Source organism: Xiphophorus couchianus, chromosome 3 (assembly GCF_001444195.1).
Source record: "Xiphophorus couchianus chromosome 3, X_couchianus-1.0, whole genome shotgun sequence".
NCBI classification, from domain to species: Eukaryota; Metazoa; Chordata; class Actinopteri; order Cyprinodontiformes; family Poeciliidae; genus Xiphophorus; species Xiphophorus couchianus.
Window position 1 is genome coordinate 6,438,113 of NC_040230.1, and position 17,001 is coordinate 6,455,113.

Genomic DNA, 17,001 nt, shown 5'->3' on the forward strand with positions numbered 1-17,001 from the left:
AATAGACCAACACAAAGTGAAATGTAAGAGTGAGTTTTTTTTCTTTTAATTAATCCCAAAAATGTCTGGTGTCTTTTGTATTTAGTCTGCCTCAATCTGTAACTTCAAAATCAAATCAATCTGCCAATTTATTTGCTTTCTTTAATTTAACAGTTTTATTAAAAGCTCTTTTAGAACTAAACCAGAATGCAGAACCTATTGATATTATATGGTGGCCTTACATTTTCTTACACTACACTATCAAATACAAACCAGTAAGTAATCCTGGATTTGTTTGCACAACCAGATTAAGATTAGATAGAAAGAAAGAAAATACATACATTGTCTTGTTTACATTTTGCAATTACACAAAAATACTAAGCTATTAAACTTCATTTCCTTGCTGAGGAAATCTGAGCTGGTCTAGAAACTCGTCACAGTTGGTACAACTACATTTAAACAGAAGCAAACAGCCTGACATTACAGTTAAACTCCATTAAAACCAAGACTATTAATCAAATGAGGAATGCTTAAACTGTTCTAGTGGCTCTAACTACTTCTACAAGTGAATAGAGGAAATTCAACTACACAGTTTTAGTTTATCTGTTCATGCTTCACTTTAAATTTAAGCTTTATATGATGCTAAATGCTACGTTGTTATTTTCAGGTATCTTGTTTTACAGGTGACCTCTGCTGCCTTGAACAGGTATAAAAACAGGTTCGTTACATTTTCTTTTGCACAAAATCATTATTAGGTAATATTTCTGGATGGTAAGTCAACAATAAAACACTGGTCTTTTCCGCTGAGCAATGTATTCAGCGGTAAAACCAGCTGCCCAAACATGGCGGAAATCAGCTTGGGTTGCTAGGTGACGGGCTGGGGTTGCTAGGTAACGGCACAGTGCCTGACTGTGACTCTGGAACCTTTTGAAACTCAATTTTCAGAAACCAAAAAACTTTAACTTACTGCCTAAATATAGCTGGGTGTTTTGTTTTTTTTCCAAATTCAATTCAGTAAAAAAGACTTTATTGATCCCCAAAACAGTCTTTTCAAGTACTTCATCTGTTTTTAGATGCAGTTGAAACCCAAATGTAAGTATAAAGACGTACAAAAAGTGAGTTTTGAGTAATAGGTCCCCTTTAAAACCTAAGATACCATTACTTTCTATGACAATAATTTGCAATCTGATTGAGCAAAAGGTAAAAACACAAGGCCTGTAAATCAGCAGATGTAATTAATTTGCTGCATTCAGTTTTCTTTGTTTTTCTTGGAGACAATCTTCCATTTCACTTTGAAATCAGTCCATCCCTGGTTCGTCAGCAAGGCACCAAGCTGAGGAAGGGAACATTTTGTTACGTTCCTTTATTTGTATTGAGACAAGTAAAAGGTAACGTGGTCACTTTACCTGCTGGAGGACCTGGGCGTTGACGGCTGGATCGGTCAGATCCACGTCGCTTGTCATCGTCATTTTCACAGTGGGGCTCGTTTTTACCACTGAGCAGAAAAAATAATCCATGTCACAACCACAAGACAAAACTATGATGGAGTTTTACGGCCTTTGTAGAAAAAAGGAGTAAATCTGGGAAAAGTGAGTTAATTTATGAATCTAAAAAGTAAAAACTCAACTTTAAAAAAAAAAATTAGAAAATTTCTGAGATTCATATCAAAATTTGAGTTTTTTCCAGCAATTTTTTGACTTTTCAAACTCTGAAATTTCCAAGTTTTTTCTAGAAAATGTCTGAGATTATCAAAATGTAAGTTTTTCCAGCAAATTTTTAACTTCCTAAACTCAGAAATTTCCAAGTTTCATTAAAATTTCTGAGATTAATCTCAAAATCTCTGAGTTTTCTTCAAGAGCTCACTCAGAATTTTCCAAATTTGTTTCTCACATTTCTGAGTTTTGTTCCAGCATTTTTTAAACTTTTGTATCTCATAAATTTCTAACATTCTTCTTAGACATTTCTGAGATTAGTCTAAATTTTTTTGAGTTTTTTCCAGCAATTTTTTTGACTTTTCAAACTCTGAAATTTCCAGATTTTTTCTAGAAAGTTTCTAATATCTGAGTTTTGTCCTAGTAAACTTATAACTTTTCAATTTCATACATTTCCAAACTTTTCTAGGACATTTCTGAGATTAATTTCAGTTTTTTCTAGCAAATTTTTAACTTTTCAAACTCCAAAATTTACGTATTTCTTTCTATAAATTTTCGGACATTCAAACTTTCAGAATTTTTTTCAAGGAAAATTTAGACTTTTCAACCTCATAAATGTTTTTCCTCTAGAAATTTTTATCTCAAAGTTTGTTCCTACTACAACATTGTTAAAAACAGAGTTTTTTGTCATAACATCTTATTATTTAACAATCACCTTGTTCACAAATGAAGACTTTGGTGGCACTACACTTTTCATCACCCCACATATGTGCTGTATTCTCGCAGACACAGTTCTGAATACCCCCGTAGTTGTCTGGTTCGGGAGAGACCCATCGTCGGAAGAGGCTGGGTCTCTTGTCAGACCAGCTCCACGGCACTCGGTACAGCCCGATCCAAACATTGACTCCAACTGGAATTAACTGTTTGACTGCAGAGTTTTCTGCCTCGTTCTCAATCATTGCCAAGTCGGTGTGATGCGTTCTGCAGTAACTCTGAGCCTCACTCCATGTTGCTGGAGTTGCGATGAACACATGTTGTTTCACATTGAGCTCTGTAACTGCATAAAAACAAAAGCATGTTTTATTTTAAAAGAAACTAACTACGACAGAATATTAGTGCCACAGTAAAAAATAAATAAATCAAATTATGAGAATAAAGTGATAACAATATGAGAATAATGTCATAATATTAAGCAAATAAATATTGTGAGAATAAAGTAGAAGTAATACTAGAATAAAGTCACAATATTTTGAGAATAAAGTCACAGTAGTCGTAATATTATGACTTTCTTCTCGTATTTCATTTTTTAAATATTTTTGCGTGGCCCTGTACTCTGTTGTAATAAACACAAAAGTTAGTGAAATTTAAATTAACCTCATATTTCTATACAAAAATATATAGAGTCTAAATTTTTATTCACCTTTGTAACAAATAAATTCGCGTTTCACCTCACAGTTAGTATCATACCAGTACCCAGCTTTATCCATAAACGTGCACATCTCTCCTGAATATCTGAAGTCTGGATCACCAGTGGCCCACGACTGGTAACCAGTTTTACTGGTTTCTCCGGTTGCAGACCATCTCCAGGAGTTGGACTTGTTGCCCATTGCAGTTTGCCAGGCATTCGGATCATCCCAGAGTCCGATCCATGCCCAGGAATAGGAAATATTAGGTTGCAGCCTCTTTATGTCGTCCAAGCTCTCAAACGTGGCCAGGTCGGTGTAATGCTCCCTGCAGAACTGCTGAGCTTTAGGCCAGGTCACTAACTGGTTAACATAGTAGTACTTTCGTAGAGGGAACTGCAAGCAGGAGCCGAGGCAAAAACCTGAATATTGAAAAAGAAATGGTTGAAGGTAATGATTAATGAATTAGGTTTATGGCTTATATTGTGCTTTATGTAGGAAATTGTTACAGGAGTAATGATCACATATCCCTCACCCCACCACACAGATTTTGCATAATGATCCTCTTCAGGCATTTGTGATAGCTAGCTAGCAATAGCTACGTTTCTATTACAAATGTGCACAAAACTTTTTAAATATTCTGAAACCGCCACCCCTCACAAAATTTAGCAATTGTAGTGTTTCCATTAAATCACATGCGAATATGTTTGTTAACGCTGTCTTTAAAAAACATGCCGCACCATGAACCTCCAACTATTGTACTTTCTGTTCAATCAATCAATCAATCAATCAAATTTTATTTGTATAGCATATTTCAGCAGCAAGGCATTTCAAAGTGCTTTACATCATTACAAACACAGAAACACAATACAATATAGAATCAATCATTAAGTCAAGTTACATCAATAAATTTGTAATTGATTACATTTCAAATACAATTCTAAACAAGTGGGTTTTTAGTTGAGATTTAAAAGAAGTCAGTGTTTCAGCTGTTTTACAGTTTTCTGGAAGTTTGTTCCAAATTTGTGGTGCATAGATGCACCATCTGCTGTTGTCTTCTTCTTCGTGGTTTGCGGCAGCGACAACATCCGGTTGTTGATGATGTGACTCGTGTGTTAGGAAAAAAGTGTTTCCATTGCACTTTTGTGAAATAAATCAAAAGCTACCTCGGGCTAGAGCTAAAACAAGTTTTTTTCGAAATTGGAGAATTTCCATGAAGCGAATTTATTTGACCTTTGGCGCGTGACGTCACGCTCTTCAGAACGCTGCGCGCTCCGCCATGATGGATGTCAAAACAACCAGTGAGCCCGCAAGCTCCTGTCAAAAAACCGAATTTGTTGCCTAATATCGCTTTTATTTTGTTGGTTTGACTGTAAAAATGGTCACAGGGTGCTGGGCTGTCGGCAAACGGATGAGGATGATAACTAAACTTTTCATTTTATCATCTTGATGAGGAAAACAGACGGTGAAGGATAGCAGCAGCTGTCAATCATGACTGCAAACCCTCGGCTTGATTGCGGATTTGCAGCAAAAACATTTTACAAGGTAAGAAGGTTAACGTTCATATACTTAATAAGTTAGCAAGCTTAGTCGGGTGCAATAAAATATTATTTTATACAAGGTACGCAGCTAATTATTTGTAATCAAGGAAAAATGCGCAACCAGCTAGCATAGGAAAAACTGGTAAGACATACGCAGACTTTGTCATTCAACTGCACATTTAAAATGTACATATTGAGCACACATAATAAAACAAATAAATAAGTAAATGACAATAAAATGCATCAATAGAAATAAAAGATTAAGAGGAGCTTAGTACACTTATGGCGCTGGAAACAAAATTAAAGACATGTTGGTATAAATAATGTAGCATAACTTTTGGCAAAATGGTGCAATTTAATCAAATCAGAAAACATGTCAGGAGGAAGAAAGTGATCAGTATTTAAGCTAGTTATTTCCGGATTTTGTAAATACTGGCGTCTATGAACCCCAACTAGCTGTGCTACTTCCACAGACAAATTAGCGTGACTTGAACAAGTAAGAGCCAAGACTATACGGGCAAAAACGCTTGCATACTCCTGCCCTCACTTCCCACATCCATCATGGCGCCTCAGCGTAATTAGGTGATGTAGTTGCAAAAGGCCAATAACACGAGACAGATAATGTGTGAAAAAATCAAACTCCTATGTCTCCACCATGTGGCCCTACTGCCATCTACTGAAATACACCCTCTGGTTAGAAACAACCAATCAGAACCAGGAGAAGGGTCTTAGTGCTGTCAATCATGCTCATGAATGTTCCAGTGTGTACAAGCTAAAGTTTGCTATTTTGCTGCAGTTGTGCTAATGGTGGAGAAACCATTATCTGCTATCATCGGTGGCCATGCTAACTAGCCTGCGAATTAATGGCAGGCTCTGCTGTGGGAGAGGAACAGTGGCATATTGCAGCATGTACACGAGCATGATGGACAATGCTAAGTCGTGCCTCCAGCTCTTATGGTCTTGGCAGCCGGTCATCTCCATAGGGAAAGATGAAGAACAACTAAGATTACTTTGCAATAGAAAAATACTTGTGAAGTTGTGAAATAAATTTAGATATTTTACTTTGCTAATTAGTAATTACATTTTATAAACAGATGCTTATTTAACTTCTCTTTCACCAGATTTCTCATCTCTAGCTGTTTTTTTAGGCTCTTACCAAAGAGGAGTGCCGTTCCAAACGTTTGTTTGTTCATTGTAGAAGTTTCTGCAAAAGCAAACAATTATAAAACATCTAGAAAATATAAATATACTCCTGTATAAAATAGAAATAAATCTTTGATTTACTCATTATAGAGTAAATAAAAAATGACAAGCAAAATATAAGTTTCTATCTAATTTACATTTATTAGATTTTTAAAAAGATTTTTTTGGAACTTTTTAATTAGATTTACACAATTCAAATCATAGAATTACCAGAGCCAGGTGATTAGACAAAAAGCAATACAAAATTTCCCTTGTTTTGGAGTTGATTTAAATTTTTAGATATAAATAAATTGAATTTACAAGACAATTGGTCTCTGGAAAATATGCTTAAAATGATAAACTCTCAGTTGTTGGTAAATTAGTCGAATACGTTGTTATGAATGCTGATGAAACAAAACCTATCAAAAATAATCAAAACTTCAACCTATTAATAGCTGCTAAAATGTAAAAGCAATACTCACGACGTTAGCAGCTTGCTGCTCCAAGGTTGACATCTCAGCTTTTGAAGAGAAATGTGCAGTTTGTCACAAAATTTACATATGCAAATGTTGACATTTAGATATAATATTTGTAGGTTATTTAAATGACACAATTCTACAAGTGAGTACATTCAAGAAGTTAGATAAAAGACAATACTTTGTCTTTTACAAGGAATTTTCTAAACTCCAAAAGCTGAAAATGTTAAACTTTTGAAATGCAGAAATTTTCTGAGATTAATCTCAAAATTTCTGAGTTATTTGGTTGAAATTTTCTTTTTTTCTTTCTACAATGGCCCTGACTCACTGTCATACTTTGAGTACTGGCATGCAGGTTGGAAGTTTTATTTCATTTAGAAACATTAGTAATTTTAGTGCCAAGCTCAATTTTTTAATGAGAAAACAAGCTATTTGCCATAGAAACCTACAAAAACAACAACCATTCATTAAATATTTAAGATAAAAGCTTTAGCTTGTGTGAATGGGAAGATTGTTTGTTTTCTAACATCAGCAAAGTTTTAATTGGCATCAAGTCAGCAAAATTAACTCTAAATACAAAAAGTAGCATAACCAAATAAGAAAGGTGTGAAACACAGATTGAATCTTTTACGTCTAAATATCCAGTATGAAAAATGCTAAACTTTTTGTCGTTTGTCACGTTTGCTGGTTGTTTCATTAGAACCCAAGTCTGACTCCATTATTTTAGAGCTTTATGTTGAACCTTGTTTACTTTATTTACTTTCAGCTTATTGGTGTCTGAAAACATAATTTCCTATTCAAACAAGCTGAATTTGCATTTTTAGGAAGTGAGTTAGCTGCCCCATTTGCCTGTGTTTGACTCCAGATCACTGTAGGAACATAAAAACATCACATTGAAACGTCACTGTAAAGTCAAAATTAAATGGACCTCACGTTGGATGCCTGCTGCCTATTTTTATACATACATAGGAAGTGTTATTGGGATTTTAAGAGAATCCCTTTTATTATTATTATTTTGATCCAGAGGATAGAAAAAATGGAACAATTTGAAATATGAAACTGCTGTTGCTTTAAAGTATTTTGATCATTTTTGTTGCCTGTAGAATCAGATGTTTGCATAAAAATGAAAACAGGTTGGATTCAAACCAGTAACTTCCTGGCTTTAAGGACTAACTGGCACTCTAATAAATTCACCCTAATCTTTGTTGGGGTTTTTTGTCTCCCAATAATGTCCTCCAGTAACAAACTGATGTTCCGACATTAATTTTCTGAATCTGGTGGTTTTAGTTTTCTTGTTTCTTTGCCAAGACCTTTTAAATTGTCGTTTTTGTAACACAAAACGGGATCAAATCTAATATGTAAAGAATTCAGCTTATAAAAAATGAAAACTAGTTTCAATTGCAAATTTCTTAGTACACCTGTATAAAACAAAACAGTAACACTTTGAAGGGATGTGCATAAAATTGACATGACTGTCATAAACATGACATCTGTCATGAACATGAAGGAGTCTTTATTAATGTCTATGACTGTTGTCATGAAATGTCATTCAATAAATGACAATTTTAATCCAAAGTTGCTTTAAAAGTTGGATTCAAAGTCCATTAAAAATGCTAACTTTGCATTAAAGTGTCATTATTTACAAAATCATGCAAATATGGACTTTTAATGCAACATTTAAAGTAACTTTGCATTAAAAGTGTCTATTTACTGAATGACTCTTCATGACAGTGTTGTAAGATATTTGCACTAGAAACTAGACAAAAATGCTGGTAAGACTGTTTTTTGAAGTGCATTTCTTGAAGATAACTCGAGGGTTTTTTTTCTCCATCGGATCGCTTGGACATTTAGCTCCACCTGCTGGTGAACAAAACTCACTGCAGCAAGACAAACAAAAAGACGCTGAACAAAAGCTGTTTTTCACATATTTTTATTCACACTATATTATATATTTATAGTCTATGTTCATAAGATATTTATATATATATATATATATTTCACATACATGTTTTTGTATAACTATTTACAGATGGCAGTGTTGCCAGTAGCTGATATTTCGACATAGTGAATGAGGAAAAACTGGTCAAAGTTCAGTGCTATGCTGAAAAACAATTTGATAAAAAAAAAAAAAGAATCAAAGTGGGAAAATGGCAAAACATTTACATGATGCAGAACACTTCATCTTCTTCTCCAAATCCTGTGCAAATGTAGTGTTTTTGCTTTTCCTGCAGAAATGACCAGGCTGTGCCCACTTGTACACGTAAACATTAAATAAGACAAAACAGGAAAAATGCGACACTATGTACACGGAAACAATGAGCTGGTGCTGATCGACATGATGGGAAAGATCCAGATTAATATTTAGAATTAAGTACAGCCATGCATTTAGCAGTGAGCACACATTCGGCGATGCATTTGCTGCAGCGTTTCACCACACAGAATAAACTATTGGACCTGACAAACATGTAAGATACAGTATATAATGTCTCCCACATTCACCCAATCAGAAATACACTTTGGAATTAATGGCTTTCGGAGGAAACAGATGTAACAAAAAAATCTGCATTGCATTATTTTTTTTATAGTACTTTCTTTTAAAAATAAAAAATACATCCAACTAAAAACCTCCAACACACACGTGCATTTGTGTGTCTGTGTGCAACGTGCAAATCTCTTCCATAAATACAGTAAACTTTATGTTCTCTCTTCAGACCCCCACAGTAAAAAACCGACTTCATCCATTTCAGACAAACACGCAGCTGAGTGGGTCAGGGGTCAGATCCAGGTGGAGGTCAACAAATCGTCCGTCCTTATAGGAAGCCTTCATGGATGCACTTTGAATGACAGCAGTTCCTCAGAGTGCATGTTGTTGAGCGAACGCAGCTCGGGAAGCTTTAGCAGGAGTTTGGTGAAGGTGGTGGAGGACTCGTCGCTGTGGTTCTGCATCACCAGGTTCCTCAGGGCCCAGATCAGTTTGTCCTGCAGGGCCTCCACAGAGTTCAAGTCCTGGATCCCGGATCGATCTGAACCACAAATAAAGAGATGACGTTAAAACTACTGAACCCAGAAGGAAACGTTTTGATTTGAATGTGTAGAAAATTCGGATGCAAGTTATCGATTAATGAGTTCATCTGAAGTTGATTGATTTTTAAAAAAAGGTTTTGTCAAGATGGCCGACTGTCTTTCCGTAACATAGCTAGATTTTTCACATGCCGATTTAAAAATATAATTTTAAGGTTATTTTGTCAGCTGTAATTAGGTCTGTCACAATGACAAATTTGTCCCAGAAGTTATTTCTATAAATGATAATATTGTTGTTTTGAGACCATTTTCAAATAATGTAATGGGAATGACATAATAATGCATCAATAAACTTTAAATTCTAATGAACATTTACTGCTGGAACTGGAAGGCATTTTAAATATCCAAAATAAATAAACAAAACAACAAATAAAATGAATTATGAAGTCTCTGGAAACAAAACTGTTCTTCCAAAATCAGCTAGTTGAGAAGAAAACAGAAAAATTATAAATTATTAATCCATCATTCTATTAATTTGTTTTTTTGCAGCTGTATTGGCTGAATAAACAGAGATTTGTGGTTTTAGACATACTTATATTTCTTAGGTTGCTGAATAGAAAAATAAAAGATGAAAAAAATAAAACATTTAACACTTAATTCCCCATGAATAGAGATGTACATATGCAAGTATCGAGTGTGTCTAAAGGAAAGTTAAAACTTCGCTCCATGAAGTGCATTAACCCACAACTCCGTTCTTATTGCCGCCATCATGTTTAAATGCTCCGTCATGCAGTTCGGCGCGACATTAATTCGAAAATAAGGTGATAATTTAAGGAGCTTGACGAGTGTTTATATTTCAAAACAGAACCGCATAAATTGCATTCCACACCGGACACTGTTTGAGCCGTTTCCCTCCGCCATATTTAATTCCTGTACCAACCGGCTCCGGTTAAAGATGACCAGCGGCGCCCTCTGTTGGATGGCAGCCAAACTACAATACTAAAAGCGGCCGTTATAATCCATCGCGTGGAGCTAATTTCCGTCTACTAAACCATTAATCGACCATAAATCGCATCCCTAGCAGAAAACAGTGATGAATGTTGGGATCTTACCGGCTGAGACGAGCACCACAGCGGTGAAGAGGCTCATTTCGTCCTCATTTAGCCGCAGAGCCGCTAGCTTCTCGCTGAACTCGCACATTGAGTTGAGCAGCTCGCCGGCGCCCAGCGACCTCAGCGTGTCCAGGCTGTAGCGTTTGCCGCTCAGAAAGGTGACCGTCCGTTCGGCCATGTTGAACAGGGAAGCGAAGCGGACCATCAGCACCTGAATATCAGGAGCAAACATTTTAAATGATCAGATCTCCCTTTTCCCTCAGCTTTCTAAGCTTAGCTGCAAAATCTATTTCAGTTACGGGCATGAATCTCAAAATATTTAACCCAGATGGTTTCGTAGATTTTATTTCATGGAAATAAAATTTGACATATATAAAATGGAACAAAACAACAAACCTTCTCAATCACAGGAACAATTTACAGTTTATAGTGGCAAAGTTGGGTAGACTATATTAAGCTCAGAAGATCTGATTTTATTTTATTTTTAGAGGTGAAGCTTGATTAAAAACAACCCTAGTAATCCACTCCCTTATAATAGATACACATAATATGTTGGCAGTTTTCTTTTTATGCATGTATTTGTATGTTTTCTTTTAAATTATTCAATTTTGTGTTTTGAATGTTGTAGTGGTTTTATTTATCATGCTGAACGTGTCTACTTTTCTTCTTAAGTACTGAAATTAGCATTAGGGCTGCAACTAACAATTATATTAGTAATAGATTATTCTGTTGGATATTCTACACATTTTTCTTTAACCTTTCAAGCTTATTTATACATTTAAAGTGCAAATGAACAACTTGATTTCTTTTTTAAATACTACAGTAAACCATAAAATGCAATCATAGTGTTCTTTTAGTGAATCTGTACTGAGTGAAGCTAACACAATGTCACTTGAGTAGTTTTGGTTAAAACATATTTACAGACAAAGGTGTTTTTATCTTAAATGCAAAATATTAGTTATAGTTCTAGCTCAATTACTGTTCTGAATATGTTGCTTTTTAAGCAAATAGCATTTTTTCATCTGTATGCTCCAGTTATTTCAATAATTGATTAATACGATTCATGATCAATCGTTTCAGCTCTAGTTGGCATTATGACATTGTGAATATGTTTGTAAAATTTGCTTTATTGGTGATTAATAAAGATGTATAAAACCTGTCTGAGAGGAAACATGACCCGAGCACACAGCCCTGTTGAACCTCTAACTTCAGAATGAGCAGAAACATTGAGCCCGGTTGGCTTCTCACCTCAAACGTTCCAGCCTTCAGCAGGGTCACTTGGTCGTGCTCCGAGAGGTCACGGAAACCCGGGATCCTCTTGGCGAACTCCACGACCTCCCGCACAGCGGGAGTGAAACTCAGGGAAAACTCCTCCCAGATCTCCTGACTCGGCTTGTTGGGGTCTACATACGGAGAGGTGTTCATCGGGCAAACCTTTCGAGAGCAAAGAACAGAGAGCGTGAAGCAAATGTTTCCAAGTTTATGAGTTTGCATGTATTTATTGGGGGATTACTCACCAGGTATGCTCGACTTTTCATGCAGCTGTTTGGTCCGTTGTAGCTAAAGGCATTCTGGGTGCAAAGTTCTTCCTGCCTGTGGTTTTCCTCGGATGGATTGCATTCAAGCTGCTGCTGGTACGCCGCTCTCTCCTCCCTATAGGCAGAGTTGGAGTACGGACAGCGCTGGTATCCTCCCACAGCTGGATTGTCGTTCCAGCAGCTCGAGGTGTCCTGCTGCTCCTCCATGCGGCCGCCGCAATCCGTACCGGACGGCGGCGAGGAGCGGCCCTGCGACGACGACCTCTGCTGGGGAAACGTGAAGGCGTCTTGGTGCTGCCCGTTCATCGTTACGGCACCCTCATCCTCGCTGCTGTCTGACCCGCAGGAAGAGGCGGAGCTGGAGTTGGTGTCCATGGAAACCACAGACTCCGAGTCCTGGGGGTATTGCGGGGAAGACGGGTTGGAACACGTTGGAGAGTCGGAAGTAGAAGAAGAGGCGGAGGAAGAAGAAGACGATGAAGAGGAGCTGGCGTCGCTGCTGATTGCCTCTATGGGCAGCGGCGGGCTTTGGTCGTCGTGCAGCATGCCGTTCTTGCTCATCATGTTGTTCATGGCGTTCTGCATCTCCAGCAGCATCCTCTGCTTCTCTCTTTTAGGGATGCGCCCAAATCTAACAGCTGGGAGTAAAAACATACAAAAATGGATCAGTTTGAGGACACAAACTAGTTTTAGTGATAAACTGGTGCCTGATTTCTGGTTCTTTCTTAGCTCCAACTCTGAGCTGAGTCAGAGAGACTAGCAACCAACCAGAGCTTTAACAACTGGTTCTGGTTCGTTTGTTGAGAGAGTCCGGTTTGTTGGTGAAAGCGTGAATGCGTAGTCAAACTCTGATGGGGACCAAAAGAGCAACCTCTTTTCTGCCTAAAAACCTCGGGCTCAGTTCAACTGAAGTGAACTCTGGTGTGGTTTGAATGCGTATGTGAACGCCAAGCGCATGAAAGCGAACCGCACCAGCTGAAAATGTAACAAATGTTGCCATTTTGTTCCCCAACCGAACCAAGCCTCCTATTGGAACCATTTTGGTGGAAAGAATAGAGCTAAATGAAGAAAACCTTCCAGATGCTAACCATCTTTGGACATGCCGACAGCCAAGCACTTCTTGAAGCGGCACTGCTGACAACGGTTTCTGTTGATCCGCATGATGGTGCAGTTCTCCATCTTCAGACACTTCTTATACTGGATGTTCTGCTGAATGCTTCTCCTGAAGAAGCCCTGAACGACCAGACCAGCATCAACAGTGTGAGCTTGTAAAGCGACAGCTTCACATTAAAGAGTTAATTAAAGGATTAATTAACTATGAAGAGTTAATTTGTTGCCTACCTTGCAGCCTTCGCAGGCGTGGACGCCGTAGTGGAAACCCGACGCCACGTCGCCGCAGACCTTGCACAGCAGCACCATGCCGTTGATTTCTGCAAACACAAAAATGAAGGATTCATACATTTTTTCCACAGTAAAGTTCAATCACTTGTCAAGCATTTTTAAGATACATTTTCAAACTTTTCCAGCTCCACACATTGGAGATAAAAATGAACAAAAAAAAATAAAGTTTCAGTTTACTAAAATAATAATTATTATTAATCATGTCTGATGATAGTAATCTATGTTCTACAGCAGGGACAAAGTCAACTAACATATAAACACACTTTATTTTGAAACATTTATCACACACCTTATACATCTGATAAAACACTAACAAAAATCCCCCAATTTAAATAACACGGTTTAACATATAAAACATAAGATTATCAATAAATTATTGAGCAATTAGGAATAATAAATATTATACTGAAAAAATCCAAACAAATTGTGTTGAGATAAATTACCTTCCTGCTCAAATTAAATACTTAGACACACTATACAAAAAAAAAAGTTTTTTAACAAATAGAAATAATTTAGGTAATTCTACCTGACCTAAAACAAGGAAAGTTTAGTCTGATTTAACTTTAGGCAGAGACAAAAGTTTGTGTCTGGTGTTAGATATATGAAAATATCTAGTTTCAACTACAAATAACTCCTTACCAATTTTGGCTTTTTTAAAATCAAATGTTAAATTCTACTTTATTACAAAACCATGCAGATTGAATGTGAAGCACTTCTAAGGACTTTATAGGAAAATCAAGCACCTTCCAAACCTTGAATTCTTAATTTTCAAGAATTTCAGGCACCAGTTAGAACCCTGAAAATGACTGGTGTGTGCAACATGTTCGCTAGAAGCAAAGTGTTTTGAATCTTACTCGTTATGCTGCTTTTTGCAGATGCAGAGGAGCGGCCGGTCTTCTCCGCACCAGAACCGCGTTTTGCCGGTGGAGCGATGTCCACCACCATGCCGACGGCCCGGCTCGGCAACAAGGGCCGGGAAGCAGGCGGGGACGTCGACATGGGGCTGCTGCTCATACGGGACTCTGGTGAAGAGCCCATACTGGATGAAATGTAAGCTATAACTCCTCCTGTAGAATAAAAAAGAAGAATCAGAGCATGCACTTTGACCAAAAACCACCTAACAGGTTTATATTTAACCACAAAGTTTTCTAACTTGGGGTAATAACTCACTCAGTGCTTCGTATAAACAAACTGTTCATAGAAAGTAGCTCCGCCTGTTACACACACGCAGGCAAGGTGGCGTGTATTTGGACATGTGTGTTGCTGTTTGCTGGTTGGTTTGCGTTTGACCTGCTTTATCACCTCCCATGCTGGTTGGATAACATGGTTACATAACACAGCCGGGTCTCTGTGCTACGGGAGCGTGCTCCGCCAGACGGGGTCACTGAAGCACCAGGGCAACACTCGTGGAAACCAAATGTTCCACTGGGAAACATGCTCCCCTGTTACGTAACGCTGTGTTTGGGTGGGTTTCAGCAGCACTCCTCTGGACAACTGTAGGCTATTTTAAAAAGTTTGTTTCACTTTGGAAAACTGAATGTTTCACTTGATTTTGACTTTCAAAGTGTAAGAAAACTAGTTTTTGGCACTTCAATGGACAGAATGAGCCACTGGACGAATAACTGGGTCAAAAATAGGTCATGATGTATTTAAAATCAAACTAAGTTGGAAATCTCTCATTAACACCAACTTTAAAATCCAATTTGGCTGACGTGTGAATAAAACGTTGCTGGTTTGTATGACGATATGGATTCAACTGATCGAGAATAACTGGTTTTCTGGTATGCAATAAGAAACTGGTTAAGCCAAATGAAAAACTGGAACAAATGGAGCAAGATATGTTTAAAAAATTGGGGAAAAAATTAAGCAAAGCCAGTAGTTTGATCAAAATGATTGTAGGTATGACTATTCTCTCAGTAATTAAGCTTAATAACAAGTGCTTTCCTCCAACTCTACTGTGATGTGAATAAATATTAAACTCGTACATTTTAAATAAATGAACAGTTCTGAGTGTTTTCACTTACAAGAAGCTGAATCATAAAGTTTTTACAGGAAAACTACCATGAAATTTGATTTTCTTCTCTCAGAAAAACACGAGTTAAGTTTCTTTTTAGAGGCCACGGCAGACTGATTATCTAACCTCAACCATGAATGTTCTCTGTCACGGCCCACCCACACGTGGGCCTGTCATGAATTTCAGCAGAAGCACAATGCAGGGGGGGGGGGAAAAGCACGTAGAAAAAATCTGGGTCAGCCGCGTGTTTGTTGCTCCGCTGTCTCACGTGTACGGCGCTGCAGAGAAGTGCGAATGTATTATGCAATGGTCTACGTCACGTAGCGCGTTCCAGCCAATGGGAGCAGAAATTCGCAGCGGAGTGGAACGCCCCCCAGCCAATCAGAGCCCGTCTTTTAAAGAGCATGTACACACGGACACATGGCTCTGCTACGCTGGCCATGTGAGCGGGACCGGGGAAGTGGAACACTGTTGTGTCAAATGGAAATACAGCAGCGGTGCCCCGACACTCCCAACCCCGATTTAAAAACACCAACAAAGGCACAAAAATACCTTTATATCGCCACTCTGAACACAGGGTCAAACAATAAAACGTATATTTAGAATATTTCTTGAGTCTTAACAGTAAACAAACTGCCCCCGATTCAGTTCAAACACTTTTAAAAGACTCAAAGAAGTTATTTCCCCACTAATCAAAGACGCCTAAAAGTAGGGTAAACTATTTAATATTGAATTAACATGATGTTACAATGTTGCAGCAAGTCTGCACAGGGCACGCAAAATGATAATTTGAACATAATAGTGGCATAAAACATAATCTTCTTACCAGGTTTGGCTGTTCCGATGTCCTCTGGCATCACTGCTGGAGGAAATAAACTAAATCCAAACTGTCAGAGGAAAAGCACCGAGCTGAGAGACGGATCCTAACCGAACACCAGGCTTCTTTTTCTGGGATAAATGTGCAGCTCTGAGCCGATGACTCATGAAAAGAGCGACGCTTCCAGGGTTTTCTACGTCCTGACTGAGAGCTGGTCTCCGTGTGCTGCTGCAGGAAGTCCCCCCTCTTTATGTGTGAGACTGCGGGTTAGTGGAGAGAACTAAATGTTCTCAATAGTGGGCCCCGCCTTCCCCGGCCGGCCGCTGGAGTCACTTTAACCCAGTGACACACTTTCAGGACACCTGAGGGGCGGAGCCACGCGGGTCCGCGGCGTAGCACGAGGATGGAAACGTTGTGGTCACGTTGCAGAGCACAACGTGAAGCCCTGACAGCGTGAGGCTGTTGGTTGATAGATATATTTAACTTAATGATGACTCTAGTTGTTCTGCCAAGGGTCAGACATTCATACAGTCTTCAAACGCTTGTTTTCAAATGTTTTCACGTAGGAACCTCTCAAGAGTCACTTTATTCTTATTTTTTAAGTCAACTGACTTGAAATCACAAGCTGATTGTGCTTGTAAAGCTGTCAGTGCTGCAAAAAGTGGGTATGCACTATGTATGAGGCGTAGGGGCGCCGTGCTAGAGGGGGCGCCGAACAAGGGCGGAAACCAAGTATTGCAGCCATACAAAGAAAAAAATGAAATTACAAGAATAAACTCATAAAATTAAGAATATTACAAAAATAAAGTTGTACAAGAATAAAGTTGAACTAATAAGAAAATAAAGTTACAGTATTACCACAATA

The 17,001-nt window shown here is 38.0% G+C and overlaps 2 protein-coding genes across 2 annotated transcripts; both read right to left on the bottom strand.

The window, feature by feature from the left end:
- Nucleotides 1–1,029: 1,029 nt before the first annotated feature.
- Nucleotides 1,030–2,718, bottom strand: LOC114142080 (perlucin-like). The gene is made up of 3 exons (XM_028013140.1): nucleotides 2,347–2,718; nucleotides 1,386–1,474; nucleotides 1,030–1,312 (listed from the first exon to the last, which is right to left on the bottom strand). Exons 1-3 carry the CDS (start codon nucleotides 2,588–2,590, stop codon nucleotides 1,229–1,231), a joined length of 417 nt encoding a protein of 138 aa, XP_027868941.1. The 5' UTR covers nucleotides 2,591–2,718; the 3' UTR covers nucleotides 1,030–1,228.
- Nucleotides 2,719–8,226: 5,508 nt separating this feature from the next.
- On the bottom strand, nucleotides 8,227–16,430 carry nr1d2a (nuclear receptor subfamily 1, group D, member 2a). The gene is made up of 8 exons (XM_028012658.1): nucleotides 16,146–16,430; nucleotides 14,160–14,372; nucleotides 13,246–13,334; nucleotides 12,993–13,137; nucleotides 11,884–12,542; nucleotides 11,615–11,800; nucleotides 10,367–10,577; nucleotides 8,227–9,256 (listed from the first exon to the last, which is right to left on the bottom strand). Exons 1-8 carry the CDS (start codon nucleotides 16,174–16,176, stop codon nucleotides 9,057–9,059), a joined length of 1,734 nt encoding a protein of 577 aa, XP_027868459.1. The 5' UTR covers nucleotides 16,177–16,430; the 3' UTR covers nucleotides 8,227–9,056.
- Between the last annotated feature and the right edge of the window lie 571 nt (nucleotides 16,431–17,001).

Coding starts and splice junctions, on each gene's coding strand:
- LOC114142080 (XM_028013140.1), bottom strand. CDS start 2,590: ATGATTGAGAACGAGGCAGAAAACTCTGCAGTCAAACAGTTAATTCCA. Junction 1,475..2,346: donor AGTCTTCATTTGTGAACAAG/GTGATTGTTAAA, acceptor TTTTCTGCTCAG/TGGTAAAAACGAGCCCCACT. Junction 1,313..1,385: donor ACGCCCAGGTCCTCCAGCAG/GTAAAGTGACCA, acceptor TCCCTTCCTCAG/CTTGGTGCCTTGCTGACGAA.
- nr1d2a (XM_028012658.1), bottom strand. CDS start 16,176: ATGCCAGAGGACATCGGAACAGCCAAACCTG. Junction 12,543..12,992: donor TGTCGGCATGTCCAAAGATG/GTTAGCATCTGG, acceptor TTTTACTCCCAG/CTGTTAGATTTGGGCGCATC. Junction 9,257..10,366: donor TGTGGTGCTCGTCTCAGCCG/GTAAGATCCCAA, acceptor TTTGTGGTTCAG/ATCGATCCGGGATCCAGGAC.